The 22,206-nt window shown below is 45.0% G+C and overlaps 1 protein-coding gene across 1 annotated transcript in view; it reads right to left on the reverse strand.

The window, feature by feature from the left end:
- Nucleotides 1–999: 999 nt before the first annotated feature.
- Nucleotides 1,000–22,206, reverse strand: part of LOC136640460 (zinc finger protein 420-like) — a 123,410-nt gene continuing 102,203 nt past the window's right edge. The window contains exons 6-8 of the mRNA XM_066615613.1: nt 12,774–12,892; nt 12,055–12,214; nt 1,000–3,963 (exon numbers count right to left, since the gene is read on the reverse strand). Coding sequence (XP_066471710.1) covers nt 2,458–3,804 — 1,347 coding nt within the window. The 5' untranslated portion in view covers nt 3,805–3,963; nt 12,055–12,214; nt 12,774–12,892 and the 3' untranslated portion in view covers nt 1,000–2,457. The remainder of the gene's footprint in view (nt 3,964–12,054; nt 12,215–12,773; nt 12,893–22,206) is intronic.

The following is a 22,206-nucleotide window of genomic DNA, read 5'->3' on the forward strand; positions in this document are numbered from 1 at the left end:
TTCAGATGGATCTTTGCTGATCTGGTATCACATTCTGGCCTCCAGTTTCCTCCCACGCAGGCTGACAAGCAGCTCCATCTCTCAATTGAAGGGCGGCCAAGACGCTTACAGGTGGAATAACTCGGCTTGGCTTGTCAGCTGCTTCAAGGTCTCGCCATTCACACTGCCAGTGCCAGTGGCCTTGAACTGGCGACCTTCGGATGTTATCTTCAGGCAAACAGAGTCTCTACCCTCTTCAAGGTCTCGACATTCACAGTGCCTGTTGCTTGGATGTTATCTTCAGGCAAACAGTCTCTACCCTATAGACCAGACCTCCTGCCCCTAGTTCGGTAGTTAGCAGGTATCTGATTTTTGAAAAGTCTCAGGGCTTCAGGCAGTTTTCTGATCCTTCCATCACCTGTGTTTTCATTGGAGGCTCTGCTTGGCTGCTATGGGACCCACCAAAAATCAAATTGTGACCCACCGGTGGGCCCTGACCCACAATTTGGGAACCACTGTTCTAGAATATGTCCCTGATGCCATGTCCTGCAGCAAAGATTTCCAAAAATTACAGGCTCAGGGGAGCCTCTCCTTGGGAGCCAGCAAAATCTCTCCCCTTTCTGCAGATCAGGGAGGCCTGCCCTGCCCTACTCTAAAACCAAGATAAAGTCAGTTTAAACTGCATGTGCTTGGGAAAGCAGGTGTGTATAACAGCTCAGACACATGAATTTCTTGCCCCAATGCGCATTACTTTACACATGCAGCGCAATCCTATCTTGTGCTGGAACAGGCAAGCCAGGAGGCTTGCACCGTATCCAGCACAAGGTAGGGCCCCTGAAGTGGCTCCGCCAAAGGTAAGGGGAAACTCTTGGGTAAGCCACCCTGGCCCCAATGGGCCTTGTGTCACAATGGTGACCTCCTGAGGTGCAAGGAACGGAAGGGAAGAGCAAGGGAAGAACCATAAATGATGCTGTGAGCAGCTTAGAGGAAAGATGGGAAAGAAATGAAATAAACCTTCAGAGATGCACACACAAAATACATCTATTTATTTAACGGAATGTAAGTTACTGATACCACCATGAGAGCTAACAATTCTCTTTAAAAAATTTAAAAGTACAAATACAATTTAAAAGCAAAAATGAGACTAAAAAAATGCTGTCGCTGGACCCTGAGATCCCACACAGCAATCATGACTAATAGCCATGGACAGGTCTATCCTCCATGAATGGGCCCAACCCTCTTCTGGCCTCCTTTTCCTCCCCCAAACGAGGCAGCTCACAGTCAAACAGATTCTACCATGCACAGAAACTAGAGGTGTATGAGGAAAGTTCTTCAGTACAAGGGTTCGTTCTGGCAATGTCCAATACGAGAAACACAGCCTAAACAAAATCTTGTGCGGGGGGGGGGGCTCACGCGTGGGGTCACTCTCAATGCCTCCCCTCAGGGTTACCTCACTCTTGGGGGCTCCTACAGTCCAGAATCTGGTGTCTTAAGGGGCAGCTTGTTTTCCAAACCCCAGCAACGGATAGCCAGGGAGCCAGCCAACATATCGCTGTAAGAGCAAACCAGTACCGGGTTGTAGGGTCCTCCCACTCCAGGGAAGGGTTGGCATGAGGGTTGCATTGGTGCTGGCCAGAGCTCAGGGGTCCATGCAAACCAGACCCCCATTCCGGTCCCCCCTCTCCTACCCCTTGGGACATGGCCCAGGATTTTCCGTACCACTCAGTTCCTCCCCTCCCCCTTGCCTAGGTTGTGCTCCTTCTTTATTCGCACTCCTTTCAACCACTTTTTCCACAGTCAGGCCTCTCCTCCATATGCTGCCTAATCAGAGTTTTGACTAAAGCTCTTTCCGCACTCCAAGCCTTCCTTGTGAGTTCTCTCTACATGATGATTTGAGACCCGTGGATGTGTTTATCCATGGGGAGCAGGACTGCCACCTACCTCTCAGGATTTGTGCTCAGGCTGGTGCTCTAGCAGGAAAGCGACCCCCCCCCCCCAGCATGTTGCTGTCAGAGCCATTCAGTGCCAACTGATTGATTGGGATCAATGATTCTCTATCTGCGGATTGGGTACCTCCTGGGATGTCCAGGAACTTAAACTGTGCAGATACCAAGAACTAACTGTATATACTTTTCCCCTGTGTGGGTTCCTTTATGCAGTTAGAGCCAGGTGTGAGCTCTAACTGAAGCTCATTCCACACTCCAAGCATTTATTTGGCTTTTCTCCTATGTGGGTTTTTTGATGCAAAGTCAGACTTGAGTTCACACTGAAGCTCTTTCCACACTCATAGCATTTATATGGTTTTTCCCCTGTGTGCACAGTCAGGTTTGTGCTCTGATTGAAGCACTTTCCACACTGCAAGCATTTGCAGGTTTTTTCCCCTCTGTGAATTCTTAGATGCACATCTAAGTGTGAGCTCTGACAAAAGCTCTTTCCACACTCCAAGCATTGATACGGTTTCTCCCCTGTGTGGGTCCTTTAATGGAAAGTCAGGTTTGAGCTCTGACTGAAGCTCTTTCCGCGCTCCAAGCATTGATATAGCTTCTCCCCTGCGTGGGTCCTTTGATGCAAAGTCAGGTGTGAGCTCCTATTGAAGCTCCTTCCACACTCCAAGCATTGATATGGTTTCTCCCCTGTGTGGGTCCTTTGATGCAAAGTCAGGTTTGAGCTCCTATTGAAGCTCTTTCCACACTCAAAGCATTGATATGGTTTCTCCCCTGTGTGGATCCTTTGATGCACAGTCAGGGTTGAGCTCTCACTGAAGCTCTTTCCGCACTGCAAGCATTGATATGGTTTCTCCCCTGTGTGGGTCCTTTGATGCAAAGTCAGGTGCGAGCTGCTATTGAAGCTCTTTCCACACTGCAAGCATTGATATGGTTTCTCCCCTGTGTGGGTCCTTTGATGCACAGTTAGGGTTGAGTTCATCCTGAAGCTCTTTCCACACTCCAAGCATTGATACGGTTTCTCCCCTGTGTGGGTTCTTTGATGCATAGTCAGGGTTGAGCTCTCACTGAAGCTCTTTCCACACTGCAAGCACTGATATGGCTTCTCCTCTGTGTGCTTTCTTTGATGCACGATCAGCTGTGAGCTCTGAATGAAGTTCTTTCCACACTCCAAGCATTGATATGGCTTCTCCCCTGTGTGGGTCCTTTGATGCAAAGTCAGGTGAGAGCTCCTATTGAAGCTCTTTCCACACTCCAAGCATTGATAGGGTTTCTCCCCTGTGTGGATCCTTTGATGCAAAGTCAGGTGTGAGCTCTGACTGAAGCTCTTTGCACACTCCATGCATTGATATGGCTTCTCCCCTCTGTGGATCCTTTGATGCAAAATCAGGTGTGAGCTCTGACTGAAGCTCTTTGCACACTCCATGCATTGATATGGTTTCTCCCCTGTGTGGGTCCTTTGATGCACAGTCAGGTGTGAGCTCACACTGAAGCTCTTTGCACACTCCAAGCATTGATACGGTTTCTCCCCTGTGTGGGTTCTTTGATGCACAGTGAGGGTTGAGCTCTCACTGAAGCTCTTTCCACACTCCAAGCATTGATAGGGTTTCTCCCCTGTGTGGGTCCTTTGATGCAAAGTCAGGTCTGAGCTCTGACTGAAGCTCTTTCCACACTCCAAGCACTGATATGGTTTTTCCCCTGTGTGGGTTAGTTGATGTCTTCTTAGTTGTGATTTACAGCTGAAGATCTTTTCACATTGGGGGCACTTCTCCTTCCTCTTTCCAATTCCATTTTGTGGTTTAACTGGAATGACAACGAAATCTCCATTCTGATGAGTACCAGATTTATTTTTCCATTTCTCTTTCTCGTTTCCCTTTTGCATCCTTGATCTTTTTGATGTGTAGGTTTCTCCCTTTTGCGTATCTTCTCTGTGTGAATTTTGCTGAGTTTAGTAATGTTGGATGTACAACTGATTCTCTCCTGGTTCAATGGAAGCCTCTTTCTTCTCTTCCCTTTGAGATGTTCCTGCTTGATCAGGATTCTAGAATGTTATTTTCAAGTGATATACAATAAAAAGGAATTAAAGAGAAACAACGAGAATATTAATAATAATAATAATAATGATAATAATGATAATAATAAATTATTATTATTATTCGGCAACAATAAATTACCGAAGAAACATCGCCTATAAGTCGACTCCACAGATAAGTCGAGGGCAGGCTTTGATAAAAAAAATCATGGAATTTTATATGACCCTCGGATAAGTCTGGGGTTAAACTTAAGGAGGTGTCTGACTATAGTTTTGTCTGATTTTACCCCAGGCCAGATACTGAAAAATAACCTACCTCTAATTGTTACCTAAGAACTGTAGCCTCGCCTCTAATTTATTAAAAACATAGTAAAAGATCATAAGATACATTTTTATTCTTTTTAAATTCTGGTCTTTACCACCTTTTTGTAAACACTATCAGAGTTAGTGCACTGTAAACAACATACCCGTAAATCAGTGGTTCCCAACCTGGTATTCATGTTCTCCCAGGGACACTCAACAGGACCTTTAGGGGTACTTGAAAAAGAATGGAATAATGGTAGAAAAAGGCAGGTCATGCTCCAGAATGCCTTGCAAGGCAGGATGGGAGGTAGCTAGTTGGCTTTGAAAGCCCCAGCAATAGCTAGTTTTTGGTCATGTATGAACCAGTGATTGAAAACCAGCACATTAAAAAAGCTGAAACATAATATGAAAAGTGATCAATCACCCAGAATTTCTCAGCACACTTCTGGTGCAAAACAGTGCAAAGGCAGAGTCTTCTGTTCTTCAAACAGATAAAAAGAGAAAACATTGTGATGAATACATGAAGTCTGGGTTTTCATAGAGAGGAGATGAGGGCTTGTATTATTACAAACATTTTGCTAATATGAAGGGTACAATTTATTATTGCCAAGGGATTAGTTGGCAACCTTCAGTCTCGAAAGACTATGGTATCGCGCTCTGAAAGGTGGTTCTGGAACAGCGTCTAGTGTGGCTGAAAAGGCCGATTCGGGAGTGACAATCCCTTCCACACTGGGAGCAAGTGCAGTCCGTCCCTGGCCTGTCTCCCTGGCTATGGGCCTTCCTTCTTTGCCTCTTAGCCTCAGACTGTTGGCCAAGTGTCTCTTCAAACTGGGAAAGGCCATGTTGCACAGCCTGCCTCCAAGCGGGCCGCTCAGAGGCCAGGGTTTCCCATTTGTTGAGGTCCACTCCTAAGGCCTTCAGATCCCTCTTGCAGATGTCCTTGTATCGCAGCTGTGGTCTACCTGTAGGGCGCTTTCCTTGCACGAGTTCTCCATAGAGGAGATCCTTTGGGATCCGGCCATCATCCATTCTCACGACATGACCGAGCCAACGCAGGCGTCTCTGTTTCAGTAGTGCATACATGCTAGGGATTCCAGCACGTTCCAGGACTGTGTTGTTTGGAACTTTGTCCTGCCAGGTGATGCCGAGAATACGTCGGAGGCAGCGCATGTGGAAAGCATTCAGTTTCCTCTCCTGTTGTGAGTGAAGAGTCCACGACTCGCTGCAGTACAGAAGTGTACTCAGGACACAAGCTCTGTAGACCTGGATCTTGGTATGTTCCGTCAGCTTCTTGTTGGACCAGACTCTCTTTGTGAGTCTGGAAAACGTGGTAGCTGCTTTACCGATGCGTTTGTTTAGCTCGGTATTGAGAGAAAAGAGTGTCGGAGATCGTTGAGCCAAGATACACAAAGTCATGGACAACCTCCAGTTCATGCGCAGAGATTGTAATGCAGGGAGGTGAGTCCACATCCTGAACCATGACCTGTGTTTTCTTCAGGCTGATTGTCAGTCCAAAATCTTGGCAGGCCTTGCTAAAACGATCCATGAGCTGCTGGAGATCTTTGGCAGAGTGGGTAGTGATAGCTGCATCGTCGGCAAAGAGGAAGTCACGCAGACATTTCCGCTGGACTTTGGACTTTGCTCTCAGTCTGGAGAGGTTGAAGAGCTTTCCATCTGATCTGGTCCGGAGATAGATGCCTTCTGTTGTAGTTCCAAAGGCCTGCTTCAGCAGGACAGCGAAGAAGATCCCAAACAAGGTTGGTGCAAGAACACAGCCCTGCTTCACGCCGCTTCGGATGGTTTGTGTGTATCAGGAAGTTGAACAGGGAGCAGTGGTGAGGCAAACGGGATGCAGGGGGAGGGGCAGGAGAGGGGTTTGTGTGTATCAGGAAGTTGAACAGGGAGCAGTGGTGAGGCAGACGGGATGCAGGGGGAGGGGCAGGAGAGGGGTTTGTGTGTATCAGGAAGTTGAACAGGGAGCAGTGGTGAGGCAAACGGGATGCAGGGGGAGGGGCAGGAGAGGGGTTTGTGTGTGCCAAGGGATATGCCAGTGAAAAAGGTTGAACCATGAATCAAATCCTCCTTTAAGGTGTCTGGTGTGTTAAGCCAGAACCTCTACATGCAACATACAACCCATAACACATAACTGAGAGTGTGCCATTCAATTCACAGCAGACAGATGCAGCTGCATATATTTGCAATCCTTTTTACTCAAAAGTAGACCCACTGCTTTCCATGGGTGTTATTCTTAAGTAATGCTGCATTGAATTGTAGCCTGGGAATTATTGCTTCAAATGGAAAGGGGATCCCATCCCGGTGTTGAAAAAAAAAGACCTCTGCCAAATGCAAAGTATTTGAATCAGGTTGCAGCAGCAAAAGGGAACGGAGGGTAATAAAAGGTTAACTTTGGCTGAAACGTCCCAGGAAAGTAACTATGGCAACTAAACAGCTGCCTGCCTAAGCTTAGCTGAGAAACTAACCTGTTCAGAGTTGAAAGGCTCTGCCCTCTGATTGACCCGGAGATAAGGTGAAGTGAGAATTGGAGCTTGATTACTTGGCAAAAATTTCAGGTACTATACCTGAGTATCTACGGTAAGATTCTCGAAAGAACAAAAAGATTTATTAGAACATGAAATTACAATCCAAGAGATGTGTGAAGCCTTTAAGAAACAAAAAAAAGAAAAAGAAAGAAAGACTCCTGGACCTGATGGTCTACCGTTCGAATATTATAATAAATTTGAAGAAATCCTGCAAACTCCTTTTAAGATGGTATTGGATGAGATCTGGAAAACAGGTGAGATGCCAGAGACATGGAAAGAGGCTATAATAACGTTGATACATAAACAAGATACAGATGAAAAAGAAATTAAAAACTATAGACCAATTTCTCTGCTGAATGTTGATTATAAGATTTTCGCTACAATAATAGCAACAAGGATGAAAAAGATTTTAATTCAGATAATACATGAAGACCAAGCAAGTTTTCTACCAAAGAGACATTTGAAAAATAATGTGAGGATAATTATGTTAGAATATTTTGAAGCACATCCAGGAAAAAAGATGTGTTTGGTATTTCTAGACACACAGAAAGCATTCGATAAAGTGGACTGGGGTTTTAAGATATAACAATTAATGGAAATGAGATTTGGAGAAAATTTTATAAAAGTCATCCGAAGCATCTATTCTACACAAAAGGCAAAAATAAGAATAAATGCGAGAATTTACAAAGGAAATACCGATCCAACAGGGAACTCGACAAGGATGTCCGCTTTCACTACTGCTCTTCATCCTTACACTGGAAATATTAAATAATGTAATAAGAACAGATGACAGGAGTAATTTGATGACAGATGACAGGAGTAACAGATTTACAGGAGTAAAAATACAGAATGAAATCTTTAAATTGCAAGCATATGCAGATGATTTGGTATTTATATTGGAAAACCCAAGTAATTCTTTGGAATCTTTATTGGAAGATTTAAATAATTATGGAAATATAGCTGGATTAAAGATTGACTATCAAAAGACTAAACTGTTAGTGAAGACTATAAGAGAGAAGGAGAGACAACAACTACAAGAGTACAGTTTACAAATAACTTCCAAAATCAAATATTTGGGTATAATTTTAACTAAAAAATCCAGCACCCTGATGGAAGATGTTTTGATTTGAAACTGTTAAAAGAAATAAAAAAAAGACCTAGAAAAACGGAGCAAATTGAAACTTTCTTTTATGGGCAGGATGGCAAGGATTAAGATGAATATGTTACCTAAAGTGATGTTCTTATTTCAAACTATCCCAATTTTACTTAAAGGGAATTTTTTTAATAGAATTAAATAGAGTCATAACTAAATTCGTTTGGCAAGATAAAAAAGCAAGAATTAAGATTAAGATTCTACAAGACTCTAAAGAATGGGCTGGATCTGGACTCCCAAATTGGGAAATATTTTATCAAGCTGCAGTTTTAAACTGGATTAAAGAATGGCAAAACTGAAGAGTCAAAGATTATTAGAAATTTATAATCTTCAAATTGGATGGCATGCTTTTCTTATATACGATAAAGCTAAGTATAATGGACATTTTAAACAACATTTAATAAGAAGAGCATTGCTACGAATATGGGAGCAGATTAGATATAAGCTCTATGAGAAAATACCAATATGGATTAAACCAGGGATGTCCAAAGTTTTTGGCAGGAGGGCCACATCATCTCCCTGACACTGTGTCAGGGGCCGGGGGGAAAAAAGAATTAATTTACATTTAAAATTTGAATAAATTTACATAAATGAATATATTAAAGATGAACTTATATAAATGAATGAAGGTCTTGCAATAGCTCAAGGCCTATAAAAGGCTTTGCACAAAGCAAGGCTGGCCTTTCCTTTGCTGCCGCTGCTGCATCACAGATGTGAAACAACAAGCAATAGAGGGAGCTCTCATCCCACAGCTCATGCGAGAGGTCAAATGGTCGCCCTCATGCTGAGAGCAGTTGCGTCGGGCCAGTGCGGGCTCCAACAAATCTCTGGAGGGCCAGAGGCTCATTGGAGACTGGGGGCTCCCTGAGGGCCGCATTGAGAGGCCTCGAGGGCCACAAGTGGCCCCAGGGCCGGGGTTTGGGCACCCCTGGATTAAACCATTGGAGATAGCGACCAAACCAGATTGGATTGATGAATCGCAAAATTAAACCTATCAAGAGCTGCTAAAGGAAAAAACAGTACTGTGGTCGAAAGAAGAACTTAATAATAAAAGTATAGCTCTGGATTGGTGGTTAGAAATTCAGATAAAATCCCATTGGAGATAGCGACCAAACCAGATTGGATTGATGAATCGCAAAATTAAACCTATCGAGAGCTGCTAAAGGAAAAAACAGTACTGTGGTCGAAAGAAGAACTTAATAATAAAAGTATAGCTCTGGATTGGTGGTTAGAAATTCAGATAAAATCAAGACTCAAGGAAGATACAAAAACAGGAATATATTTACAAGATACTGACTTTGATAAGTTATTTTTGGAAGATGAAGGAAATATATAAAAAAGATGTCTAAGTTTTTATTAGACATAAATATGGAAGATGAAATAGTAAAAGACACAATGATACAATGGGCAAAAAATATTGGACATACTATACCTTTGGAAAATTGGAGCAAATATGGAAAAATAATATTAGATTAACTAAAGCAGTTTTGTTTAAAGAAAATATTTACGTTTTATAGGTGGCATTTTTCCCCTGATAAACTAGCTAAAATGTATAAAGGATTGTCTAACAAATGTTGGAAATGTAAAGATTCTGTGGGCACATTTTACCATATGTGGTGGACCTGCTCTAAAGTAAAAAAAAATTACTGGGAAAAAGAACATACAGTGATGCCTCGCAAGATGAATGCCTTGCACAATGAAAAACTCGCAAGACGAAAGCGTTTTGCAATTTTTTTGGTGACTCGCAAGACAAATTTTTCTATGGCCGTGCTTCGCAAGACGAATTTTTTTGCATTTTTTCTGTTCAGTTTCAGTCACGTTCACCCTAAGGAAGGAGGGGATCTTCATGCCAGTTTATGCTCACATTCACCCTAAGGAAGGGGGGATCTTCATGCCAGTTTATGCTCACATTCACCCTAAGGAAGGGGGGGATCTTCATGCCAGTTTATGCTCACATTCACCCTAAGGAAGGGGGAGGAAGAAAGTGATGTCAGTGATTGTGAGCAAATGAGCTTCATAAATTCTGACTCTAGCGATGATGAGTTCTTGGGGTTTCCAGAAAACTAGAGTACTCAAACCTTTAAGTCTCTCTATTTGTTAATGACAGTGATAATGGTTCTTAATGCCACTATTGACTGCTGTTCACATTACATGGAGCGAAAAATACGGTATGCCTTTAAAGAGCACTTAATAAACACTTTGGAAACCAAATTTGACTTTGTTCTGACTTTTTTTGCCCATAGGAACGCATTAATTAAATTTCAATGCATTCCTATGGGAAACGCACTTCGCAAGACGAAATTTTCGCAATAAGAAACGACTTGCGGATCGAATTAATTTCGTCTTGCGAGGCATCACTGTACTATGTTGCAGAAAATGTTAAAATGTTCTGTCCCCTTTGTTCCAGAATTATTTCTCCTAAATATTATACCAGATCGTTATAGTAGAAATATCAGACATGTTTTGATTCACATCAACACTGCAGCAAGACTTTTATTTGCACAGATGTGGAAAAATATAGAGGTGCCAAATATGAACATGTCAATAGAAAAAAATTATGAAATAGTTGAAATTGATATTTTATCAGAAAGATTACATGATCATGGTAAATTAGATAGAATTAAGGATATATGGGAACCTTTTTACAGTTGGTTAGAAATAGAATAAATAGAACAAAATAATTAAGAAGATGTGTCAAATCTGTAGTTGTTTGAAGGGAAAAAAAAACACCAAAACTGTCCTCTAGTGAAGACCTAATGTATCTTTCCTTTGTATTCTCCCGACCTACGTATGTACCTCTGTACCTATCCCCATTTCTGAATAATTTAAAAAAATGCATCACAACCCAGTGGTTGGTCCCGACCCTCAGTTTGGGAACCTCTGCTCTACAACATCTTGGAGGACCTGGACCATGTGTGTGTGTGCTCGTGTGTGTGTGTGCGTGTGTGTGCGTGCGAACATAAACATCAACCCTGTAATAACCCTGTAATAATTTAACGTTGCGTTGTTCCTTATCTGCCAAATTAGTCTCTGGTATAATTCCCCACAACCCGTGTGATATCCAGACTGGGCAGCAAAATGGCAGATGTGTTTCAATGTAAGTAAGTGTAAAGTCATGCACATTGGGGCAAAAAATCAAAACTTCACATATAGGCTGATGGGTTCTGAGCTGTCTGACGGATCAGGAGAGAGATCTTGGGGTGGAGGCGGACAGATCGATAAGAGTGCCGACCCAATGTGCGGAAGCAGTGAAGAAGGCCAATTCTATGCTTGGGATCATTAGAAAAGGTATTGAGAACAAAACGCTTAATATTGTAATGCCGTTGTACAAATTGATGGTAAGTTCACACCTGGAGTATTGTGTTCATTTCTGGTCGCCACATCTCAAAAAAGATATAGTGGAAATGGAAAAGGTGCAAAAGAGAGCGACTAAGATGATTACTGGGCTGGGGCACCTTCCCTATGATGAAAGACTACTGTATTTCGGCCTCTTCAGCCTAGAAAAGAAATGCCTCAGAGGGGACATGATTGAGACATACAAAATTATGCAGGGGGTGGACAGAGTGGATAGAGAGATGCTCTTTACACTCTCACATAGCACCAGAACCAGGGGACATCCACTAAAATTGAGTGTTGGGAGGGTTAGGACAGACAAAAGAAAATATTTCTTTACTCAGCGTGTGGTTGGTCGGTGGAACTCCTTGCCACAGGATGTGGTGACAGCATCTGGCCTGGATGCCTTTAAAAGGGGATTGGACAAGTTTTTGGAGGAAAAATCTATTATGGGTTGGATACAAGCCATGATGTGTATGTGCAACCTCCAGATTTTAGAAATGGGCTATGTAAGAATGCCAGATGCAAGGGAGGGCACCAGGTTGAGGTCTCTTGTTATCTGGTGTACCCCCTGGGGCATTTGATGGGCCGCTGTGAGATACAGGAAGCTGGACCACAAGTGGGGCTGTTCTGATGTTAGGTGTGGTGGCCCTAAACGTGCCCATTGCAGCTGTAGGGGATGAAAGCTGGTTGGATGCAGCAGAGATGTCTTGGCACTTTGGTCCTAAGTGGAATGAGACACCAGCACCCCCACCCTGCTGAGACACACACCTTGAAAGATCACCTGGCTTTGCTTTGTCGTCCTCCGTTCCTTCTCTGGAAGAGGTCAGATCTCTAATGACTTCTACACTTCTTTTGGATCAGGCGAGGAATGATCCTTTTCAGCTTCAAATTCCACCTCTCTTTCTCACAATTTTTATCCCAACTGCATCTGTTGAAACCAGGAGGAAAAAACATACAATAGTTAAAAGAATGAACAGTCCCAGGACTAAAATACTGTCCTCCAGTGTCCCTCCTACACACCCCCTTTTCTGCATGGGTTTCAGTGCTGAATGGCCCCTTCTGGCCCTCTCTGTTTCAGTTTTAAATTGCCCATGTCTAAACCCACACCACAGGAACTGAGAGCAGACCCATAGCTGAGCATGCAATGGGGAGGTGCTGCAGTTGGTCTTCTTCTCAGCCACCTCCCCTTTCCCTCCACTGGCTGGGCTTCCAATCTAGGCATCTCCACCCACAAGGTGGGGCAGCTTCTCCTTTCTACCCACCTCTGCCCTGGGACTCCCCCTTCCCCACAACTGCATTTGGACTCAGCAGAGGGGCTGAGGTGGTCAGTCTATGTCTGCTGAGTCCACGTTTGCTGGGGTGGAGGAGGCAAAGGAAGGGGCTTCTCTACTCATGTCCCCTCCCCATTTTGCTCTTCTAGGAAACCAGAGTAGCTCCTTGTAAGGCTTAGATTTTTGCAGAGGATCCCAAGTGAGGAGGCACATCACCTCTGGGCATCCCCTCCTCCTCTTCCCAGGGAGATGCTGAAAGGATCCTTTTCAGCTGCAAACTTCAGCTCTCTTTCCTATGATGTTTATCCCACTTGCCTCTGTTAAAGCAAAGAGACCTGCAATGATTCAAACAATAAACAGTGTCAAAGATCCAGCATGCATGAAAAACGCAACAGAGTTCAAAAGCACCCATCGCCACAGTTTCAGGAACAGTTCGGGGCTCCAGAAGCTGCTCTCCAGGGTCCCCTCCACACCCCACAGTTTTCTGCAGGGGTTTCACTGCTGAAAGGCCCTGCTGGCCCTCCCTGTTCCGGCATTTCCACTGTCCCTGCCAAAAAACCCCACCAGAAAATCAAGCCTTCCCAGAGCAGACCCAAAGTTTAGGATGCAAATGGGGGGGGGGGGGGAACGGGACTGTCACAGCTCATCTTCTCAGCCCCCCCTTTCCCTTCACCAGCTAGGCTTTGAGCTTGGCTGCCTCTGCCCCCTGGGGGCTCCTCTCCCACCCCTCTTGATTCCTTCCTACCACTGCAGTCCTGGGACGCCCCCCCTTTGCAGCATGGGAGGGGGAGCTGCTGACTCAGACACTTGAGCAGAGGAGGCAAAGGAAGGGGCAGAGCAGGAAGTGGGTTCCCAGCCCCTTCTGCTCCTCTGGGAAGAGGAAGGTCTCTTTGCAGGTCATCAAAGTCTGGACCCCCCAACTCCCAGGTGGGGCAGGAGGTGCATCTCCTCCAGCTGGGCATCCCCTTCTCCTCCCTCCCTCCCCACCCCCATTTCCCAATGTAAGCCGTCCCTCAGTCCAGGAGGCTGGAAAGTCTTTACAGGGGATCTTCAGAATGATTCCAGTGAGCTCAGTGCATGCTGGTACTTGAAGTCCTTCCCCTCCTCCTTTGCAAGATACAGAGCATCCTGGGAGTTGTAGTTTTACCTTTTGCCTTGTTCCTGCGCTGGAAGACCCTTCAGCTGCCCTGCTGCTTTTGGAAAATCTGGTGTATTAAGAACATAAAAACATAAGAGCAGCCCCACTGGATCAGGGCATAGGCCCATCTAGTCCAGCTTGCTGTATCTCACAGCGGCCCACCAAATGCCCCAGGGAGCACACCAGATAACAAGAGACCTCATCCTGGTGCCCTCCCTTGCATCTGACATTCTGACATAACCCATTTCTAAAATCAGGAGGTTGCACATACACATCATGGCTTGTACCCTGTAATGGATTTTTCCTCCAGAAACTTGTCCAATCCCCTTTTAAAGGCATCCAGGCTAGACGGCAGCACCACATCCTGTGGCAAGGAGTTCCATAGACCGACTTCACTCAATGGAGCCAGATCCAAAGGGGGGTTAAAACTCCTGGTGCATTTAGCAGTTGTGCAGCCAAGAGAATTAGAAAAGGTACTGAGAACAAAACAGCTCATATTATAATGCCATTTTACAAATCGATGGTAAGGCCACACCTGGAGTATTGCGTCCAGTTCTGGTTGCCACATCTCCAAAAGGACATAGTGGAAATGGAAAAAGTGTAAAAGAGAGCAACTAAGATGATTCCTGGGCTGGGGCACCTTCCTTATGAGAAAGACCAAAAAAAATATTTCTTTACTTAGCGTGTGGTCGGTCTGTGGAACTCCTTGCCGCAGGATGTGGTGACGGCATCTGGCCTGGATGCCTTTAAAAGGGGACTGGACTTCAACCTACTCTGCCGTGCCATGATCTCCTATGGAACCTGTGCCAGCTCTTTTAACTGGCACAAGTCTGGGGAGACAAAGGGAGTTTTCTGGCTGCTATCACAGAAATAGCATTCTGTAGGGACGCTGTCACGAAGGCGCTGGCAAACCACGCCACCCGTGATTCAGCCTCCTTGCCTCAAACCCAATCAACAAAAGGCAGACGTGGTGTGAGAGGATTAGCTTGTTTGATTAGGCAAAGAGAGTGTCTGGAAGAGGGGATAAAAATAAAGAGCTCTGGAAAAAGAGCAAGAGATCTTGCACCAAGCCCAGCCCTCGTCTCTCTTATTCATCTCTATTTGAGATCCCATATTCTGTATTCATCTCTATTGAGATCCCACATCTGGTGACCCCGACGTGATCCCAGAACCCAACTTACCTCGACTGGAACAGTCTTCGGTATACCTCAGCTTCGGCTCCCTGGTAAGTATGGGGGATTCCTTGTCAAAGGAACAGAGCGAGCATGCTCAAGAATTATATAAATTGGTCAAACAGACCGGCGAGGGCTCGGCTTCAGTGCAAGATCTTCGAGATCTTGTCAGGGAATTGGACACCTCTTGTTCATGGTATCCGAAACGAGGCAGTCTTCTGACTGCGGATTGGGGGAGGCTGGGGAAAAATCTGCAGGCAGAACCCCGGATCCCCATTGCTCTAATTTTAACCTGGAAAAAGGTATATAAAGCTCTGTGCCAACTTAATCCACCTGATAATATGCTTCTGAAAGGTACTCTCCCCTCTGCTACAGGGCCACCCCTATATCCAATACTCCTTCCAGCAGCGCCAACCCTCGAAATAATTAAATCGCCTCCCGTGCCTAGTGCTCCTTCGGAGCCACCGCGGTGGTCTCAAATAGCCACCCGCGCAGCAGGCACCCTAGATCTGGCCGACCACTGGGAATCCCCTGCCTTTTTTCCTCTAGAAAAGAAAGAACCTCCAGAAACTACCCCTCACAGGCAGGCTTCAGTCATGGAAGGCATGGCCAGAGAGACCCTGAAATCAGGAGAATTAAAAGCAGAAAAAAATTCAATGATCTGCCCTGCAGGGGCTGGCCAGAACACACAGGGACAAGCCATCCGAGTAGATCAGTTTCTGAATGAAACAGACAAGCAAGTGCAATTAGGAAACCCTTAACCCACTATCCCATTCCATGTTAATTAATAAATATCCAAAACTCATAATGCATCATTTTATGGAAGATATATTGATAGCAGGTCCCCAATTAAATTCTTCTCTCCTGCAAGACCTATCTAAAAATTTACAACAGTTTGGTCTTCACATAGCACCAGAAAAGGTACAGCAACAAGTTCCTTACTTGTAGCTAGGGCATAAAGTATTAACAACTTATGCTGCGCCTGCAAGCCCAGAATTAAAAATCTCCCAATGCCTGACTTTAGTACAATTGCAGCAGTTACTGGGACATATTCATTAGGTATGTATTTTAAGCTTCCCACACAACTATTAAAGCCAGTATTTGACCACCCTAAAGAGGGCCAAGACCCCGCAAAGCAAATCACCCTCTCTCCAGAAGCTTGTAATTCCATACAAGAAATATAACAAATCACGAGACACTAATTTGTAGATTGGCTCCCATCTTTTGTGGCTAGTAATTCTACTCTCTGACCCATACACCCACCTTTGTAGCTTAAAACAGAAACTCAGATATACATTCTTGAATGGCTTTGTCAGTCAGCCAACCCATCCAGGAATGTGTTATCTTATCAGAAGGCTATCACTGCTCTCATTCACAAGGGGCCAGAAAGAGCAGTGAGGCTCCAAGGCAAGGCTGTAGTAAAAATTAAATTGCCTTTTACCAAAAAATGAAAACCTTCATTTGTGGGAAATTTCCACTTCTTATCAGATTATCGTGTTGGAGCAAAGACTAAACCATGTGTATGTTTAAGGCATTTTAAAACCTATTAAAAGGTCTTAATAACATTTTTGTTTCCTTGATGCTAGGTTAATAGATCCTGCTGGTCAATGGAACTCCCTGCCACTGTAGCCAGCAACAGAAGTTTGAATAATAACTTAGTGTTTCCTTAAAACTGTCTAGGTTTCTCATGTATGCAAGGCAAAAAGCCAATGCATGGTTCCTAAGGAAAAGAAAAGCAGAAGGACCTCTCCTAATCTCAGAGCATGAGAGCCTCAGAGCATGCACAGAGTGCAAAATATCAGCAATCATTTGTTTTAACCCTTTTTGTTTCAACAAGAAAGAACAGGAAAAGAAAACATTTGCTCTCAAGAGAAGGACTAAAGATTACTAAACCTTGTTTCTTTTACAGGACATATGTACACATTTTATTTTGCTTGATACAGCAACTTTTTGTTTCAGCAGCAAGTAAGGACAAAGAAAAGAAAAAAGCATTTGTCCTCCAGAGGACAAATTTACTTAATCTCAATTTCCTTTACAGGAATAAGCAGTGATCCTATATCTGTATTTTTAATACTAATGAAGTATTTCTTTTCTAATGGAAAAATTGTCATTACAAATTCTTTTAATTCTACTTATGTTCTCTGCTTATATACATATAAATACTAAAATGTTCTATATGTTCTTTGGATGTGTGTGTGTGGTATGAAAGAAGCGCTTTGTCTGTCTTTGTTCTTGTTTGTCTTTGACTTATAGTGAAGTCTATCTGAAGTCCACATGACTTCCTTTCTGTAATAGGCCTGATATTCGTTGCAACAATTTTTTATTATTTTTGTATATTGAGCTCATTATCATTTTTGGTACCATGATTTTTTCTTCTATCTTCTTTTAAAACCAATGTGTTTTCTTTTCACACACACCCCCATCACCAAAGATGGAAGAAACATGCAGAATTTGCTTCAAGACTGGACCCAGCCTTATTTTGTAGCCCACATCGTAATCACAACCCCCTTCCAAGGCTCTTATCTAAAGGACAAAGCTGATCAGACTCTCAGGAGCCTCCCTATTTCATCAGTGAACTCCCTCCCTGTTCTCTGATCCAATAGCTAGTCACTCAGGGAAGATGGTAAACAATTTTCCATCCCTTTTTCACAAGTGCAAACACAAATTATTAAAACCTTTTTATTAAAACAAAAAAGGGAGATATGAGACTATTTGGGCTAATACATATTTAGGAAACACTCTATACTTTATCATATTCTATACTTTATTATATACTTAAAATTATACTTAAAATTTTTAACATTAAATGCAGAAAGGTTTACTCCTAATGAAAGACATGAAGGAGTCAGGAAACCATTACCCAGCCCCATTGGTAACTTGGGGGCGAGGCTATGCTGTTATGCTTACTCCTACAGGAATGCTTTAGGCACCAGCGCAGTGTGTGCAGCCAGCCAAAGATGTCACCAGGGCCTGGAGAATCCGATCCCCAATTTCCAGATGACCTACCCCCAATTTCCAGATGAGTCCAGCTGGGACTACAGGAGCAGCCAAGGAACAGACAGCCAGCCAAAAGACCCAGACAGGAAGCTCATCCCCTAACCTGGGGAGATCTGAAGGCGCTGACACTCTAACACTCCACAGTGATTGTGATTCAAATGTAAAATTGTTAAGCAAAGCTGAGTATGTTTCACTGGCAGCCTCCCTAGTAGTAATCCTAGCATTGGTGGTGGACAACTCAAGACAATTGCACAAATACAACAAGATGTAAACTTTGGTGGATTTTGGGATTGGCTTACAGGATGGCTGCCGGACTTTGCATGGCTTGGACAGACTTTTGGACATGGGATTTTTTGGGATGGTTGTTCTGATCATTATCTGTTGTTTTATTCAATGTATCCCCTCCTTGTGTCAATGTATCCCCTCAGTTGTATCTTTAGCAGCCAGTTTAGTAGGTGTCCCTGGCCTTGCAGTGAATAATGCAAAAACTATAGGCCAGATGGCCTGTTTGTTAGCAAAAACCATCAACGCCACTTCTACAGCCATTGGTCTCTTAGCAAAAGAACAGCACGAACTTCACCATGCTATTCTAGATAACCGAGCTGCTATTGTGAAGCAGTAAAAGATATGTGTTGTTTTAACCTAACAGACAATAGCAACCGAATTCAACAACAAATTAACAAACTTAAGAGCTATGCGCAGAGCATACATCAAGACCTGCATCCCTGCATGGTAGGATGCCCTTTGGTCTTGGCTTCCCACTGGCCTGCTTCGTACCTTAGTACAATATGGTGCACTAATTTGTATTGTTTTAATCATAGGATGTTGTTTTGTACAATGTATTCCTAATTTGTTAGCCCTCTGTATCCCTTATTGTCAGCCGAAAGCCTTAGTGCCCACTCAACGCCAGATGTATTATGCATATCAATGCCTTAAAACAAGAAAGGGGGATATGTAGGGACGCTGTCACGAAGGCGCTGGCAAACCACGCCACCCGTGATTCAGCCTCCTTGCCTCAAACCCAATCAACAAAAGGCAGACGTGGTGTGAGAGGATTAGCTTGTTTGATTAGGCAAAGAGAGTGTCTGGAAGAGGGGATAAAAATAAAGAGCTCTGGAAAAAGAGCAAGAGATCTTGCACCAAGCCCAGCCCTCGTCTCTCTTATTCATCTCTATTTGAGATCCCATATTCTGTATTCATCTCTATTGAGATCCCACAGCATTCAGTGCAAATCACCCATGCCAGTTGCCACCCTCCTGCTCCATCATGTGCCCCTCCTGTTCTGCCCTTCCCTATTTCACCTCTTCTAGCGATTGTCTGTGCATGGTGTACATGGTTTGTCTCCTCCGACTGACTCCATAAAGAGTGTCTGTTTCTTTGGGTGTAGTATGCTGCTATGGGCTATCTTTTTGCTAAAAAAAAAGACACACAAGCACACATAAAATAAACATGGAACAACCTGTACAGTGCAGTTCTATGCAAATGTGCCAACGTCACACTGACGCCAGCAAAACACCCGTCATATCCTCCACCTGCTCAGGCAACACTGCACTGGCCCGGCCTTGGTGCCACATTAGGGTGTCATCAGCGTGATGTTGGTGCAACCACTGAAGAGACAAGCACCACATCGACCCAGCCCCAATGCCAGCAGCCAGAGGATGCCACCAGGGTGAACTGAAAAGGGGGCAGGCCAGGGTCAAGATCAGTGAGGGCCCACTGTAATGGGAAGCAGGGGTGGTTTACGTGTTACTCTTTCACAGCTCTGTTCTGTTGTCCATTTTGGCTGGAAGTGTGTGAGCACACACACAGAGTTTTCCAAATACTCCCAGCAGGGCCGTTTTAATTAGGAAGTACAAAGTTTCTTTTGGGCCCCTCTCCTATTCCCTTGTTAATTTGGTTCCTGGGCCATCTTATCAACCCAGGGCCCAGGCCAATGTACCTCCACAACACAACTCTCAGAGGCCCATTATTCTCAGTCAAGCGCAGCCCCATCCCACAATCTTTTTGTCCTTAAAGAGCACCAGGTGTGGAGGGGTGAAACACCAGGCTCACTCCATCAACTCAGGGGAGATTGGACTAACAAGTAGTGCTACCACCACTCCCTTAATACCAGTGTTGGAACTTCCCCTTAGGGAGCCAGGGAGTCCACTCCAGCTTCACAGGGTTCTTGGGACACAAGATGTATTCAGCACCCCCTCAAGCCCACCTCATTCCCTAGGCCAAAGCAAGAATTATTTGGTGGTATAATCAACAGTCCAAGGACCAGATTTAAAGGAACACTTTTTCCACATTCAGAGACAGATGTTCAGTTTTCAAGATAAAATCTCCTCTATGGAGAATTCGTGCAGGGAAAGCGCCCTACAGGTAGACCACAGCTGCGATACAAGGATATCTGCAAGAGGGATCTGAAGGCCTTAGGGATGGACCTCAACAAGTGGGAAACCCTGTCCTCTGAGCAGCCCGCTTGGAGGCAGGCTGTGCAGCATGGCCTTTCCCAGTTTGAAGAGACACTTTGCCAACAGTCTGAGGCTAAGAGGCAAAGAAGGAAGGCCCATAGCCAGGGAGACAGGCCAGGGACAGACTGCACTTGCTCCCGGTGTGGAAGGGATTGTCACTCCCGGATTGGCCTTTTCAGCCACACTAGACTCTGTTCCAGAACCACTTTTCAGAGTGCAATACCAGAGTCTCTCGAGACTGAAGGAAGCCAATGTAAGTAAAAGGAATAAACTTCATGGTTCAAAACTAAGGAGCTTACGCTCAGAAAGGTGAGTACAAAGAAGAAAATTTCCAACATAGTACAGAAAAATGCAACGACTAAACTGCTCTAACATGTTCAATGTTCAACACAGTGAGGCACAGCACTGACATCACTGCCACGTGTCATCAGCCTCCCCCCCCCCCATTTGCTGTCACTTCCATCTGCAGTACCACAGCTTGGCAGACTCCGTGGACGAGACCTCTTTTAAAGCCATCCCAGCTAGTGGCCATCCCCACTTCTTGTAGCAATGAATTTCACCGGCTAAGCATGCACGGCGTGAAGCACCACTTCCTTTTCTTCATGCAAAATCTTCTGCCAATTACTTTCTCTGGACAGCTGCGGGAAAGTAAGAATCGGGCCCTCACCTCTGGCACCCGATCCTCACTTTGTTTTACTGCCCCCAACTCTGCTATCCCAACTCTTAGCAGTCCAGGGTTCTCCTCCCTGCCCAATTTAGGTTCTTAGGCAGATCAGGCACTTAAGAGCTCTCAGCTTAAATGTCAAGCCTACTATTCTTACAGTGTAATCCTATCTTGCGCTGGAACAGGCAGGCCAGGAGGCCTGCACTATATCCAGTGCAAGACTGGGGCCTGAAGTGGCTCAACCGGAGGCAAGGGGAAACTCTTCCGCTTACCCCGGGTAACCCATCACAGCCCCAATGGATCCCTTGGACTTGTGCCACCTCCAGAGGTGTCACAAGTCCAAGGAGAGCAGAGCAACATGCAACTGCTCCGTACTGCTCAGGGAATGGGGTTGGGATCTGGCTAACAGCTGGGTTCCAGCCCTGCCTCTGGCTCCCCACCACCCGCCCACAGGATCACCCTTCCCCCGCCCTGGAACGCCTCCCTCCCGCCTCCTCCATGCCCACCCCAGATCCCTGCATCACCTGAGCACAGCCAACGCGACAGTCCCTCCCCAAGTCAGCGTGGAGACCGGATGCAGCCTCCATGGGCCGGAGTGTGTCCCTTCACAGCACATTTGCGACCCTCCTGGGCCAGTGCAAAGGCACAGTCAGGGTTGCACAATCTCTTGCAATCTCAAGAGGGCACAATGTATCTTGAGACAGTGAGGCTCAGTTCTTAGCTAATTAAACCAAATTATAGAGTACTGAATCTTGGCAGGTTTGCCACCACCCTGATTACGCCAGTGCCTCAGCTCAGGGACTCTAAGGGCGCAATTCTAACCCCTTATGTCAGTGCTTTCCAGCACTGACTTAAGGGCAATGCAGTTCTGAGGTAAGGGAACAGGTAAGGGTAATTCCCTTACTTTGAGGAGGCCTCTGTGAGTGACACCCAACTGCAGGATGCAGTACACATCCCATTGGCACGACTATGCCAGTGCTGGAAAGCACAGACACATGGGATTAAGATTGCGCCCTAAGGCCCTATAGGTTTATGCCAGCCCCTGCACGTCCTGGACTTCGTCTCAGGGACTGCGACCAGGCTCTGGACCAATGTTACTCTGGCAGTTCAACCAAGCAGTTAGGCTGGATAACCGCCTCCTGTTCCCAGCACTCAAGACACCTAGGCCCTCCTCACCCCAGCAGTGTCTGTTCTAGTGGCTGTCTAGTGGTGTGCTTTTGCA

Source organism: Tiliqua scincoides, chromosome 2 (assembly GCF_035046505.1).
Source record: "Tiliqua scincoides isolate rTilSci1 chromosome 2, rTilSci1.hap2, whole genome shotgun sequence".
NCBI lineage: Eukaryota > Metazoa > Chordata > Lepidosauria > Squamata > Scincidae > Tiliqua > Tiliqua scincoides.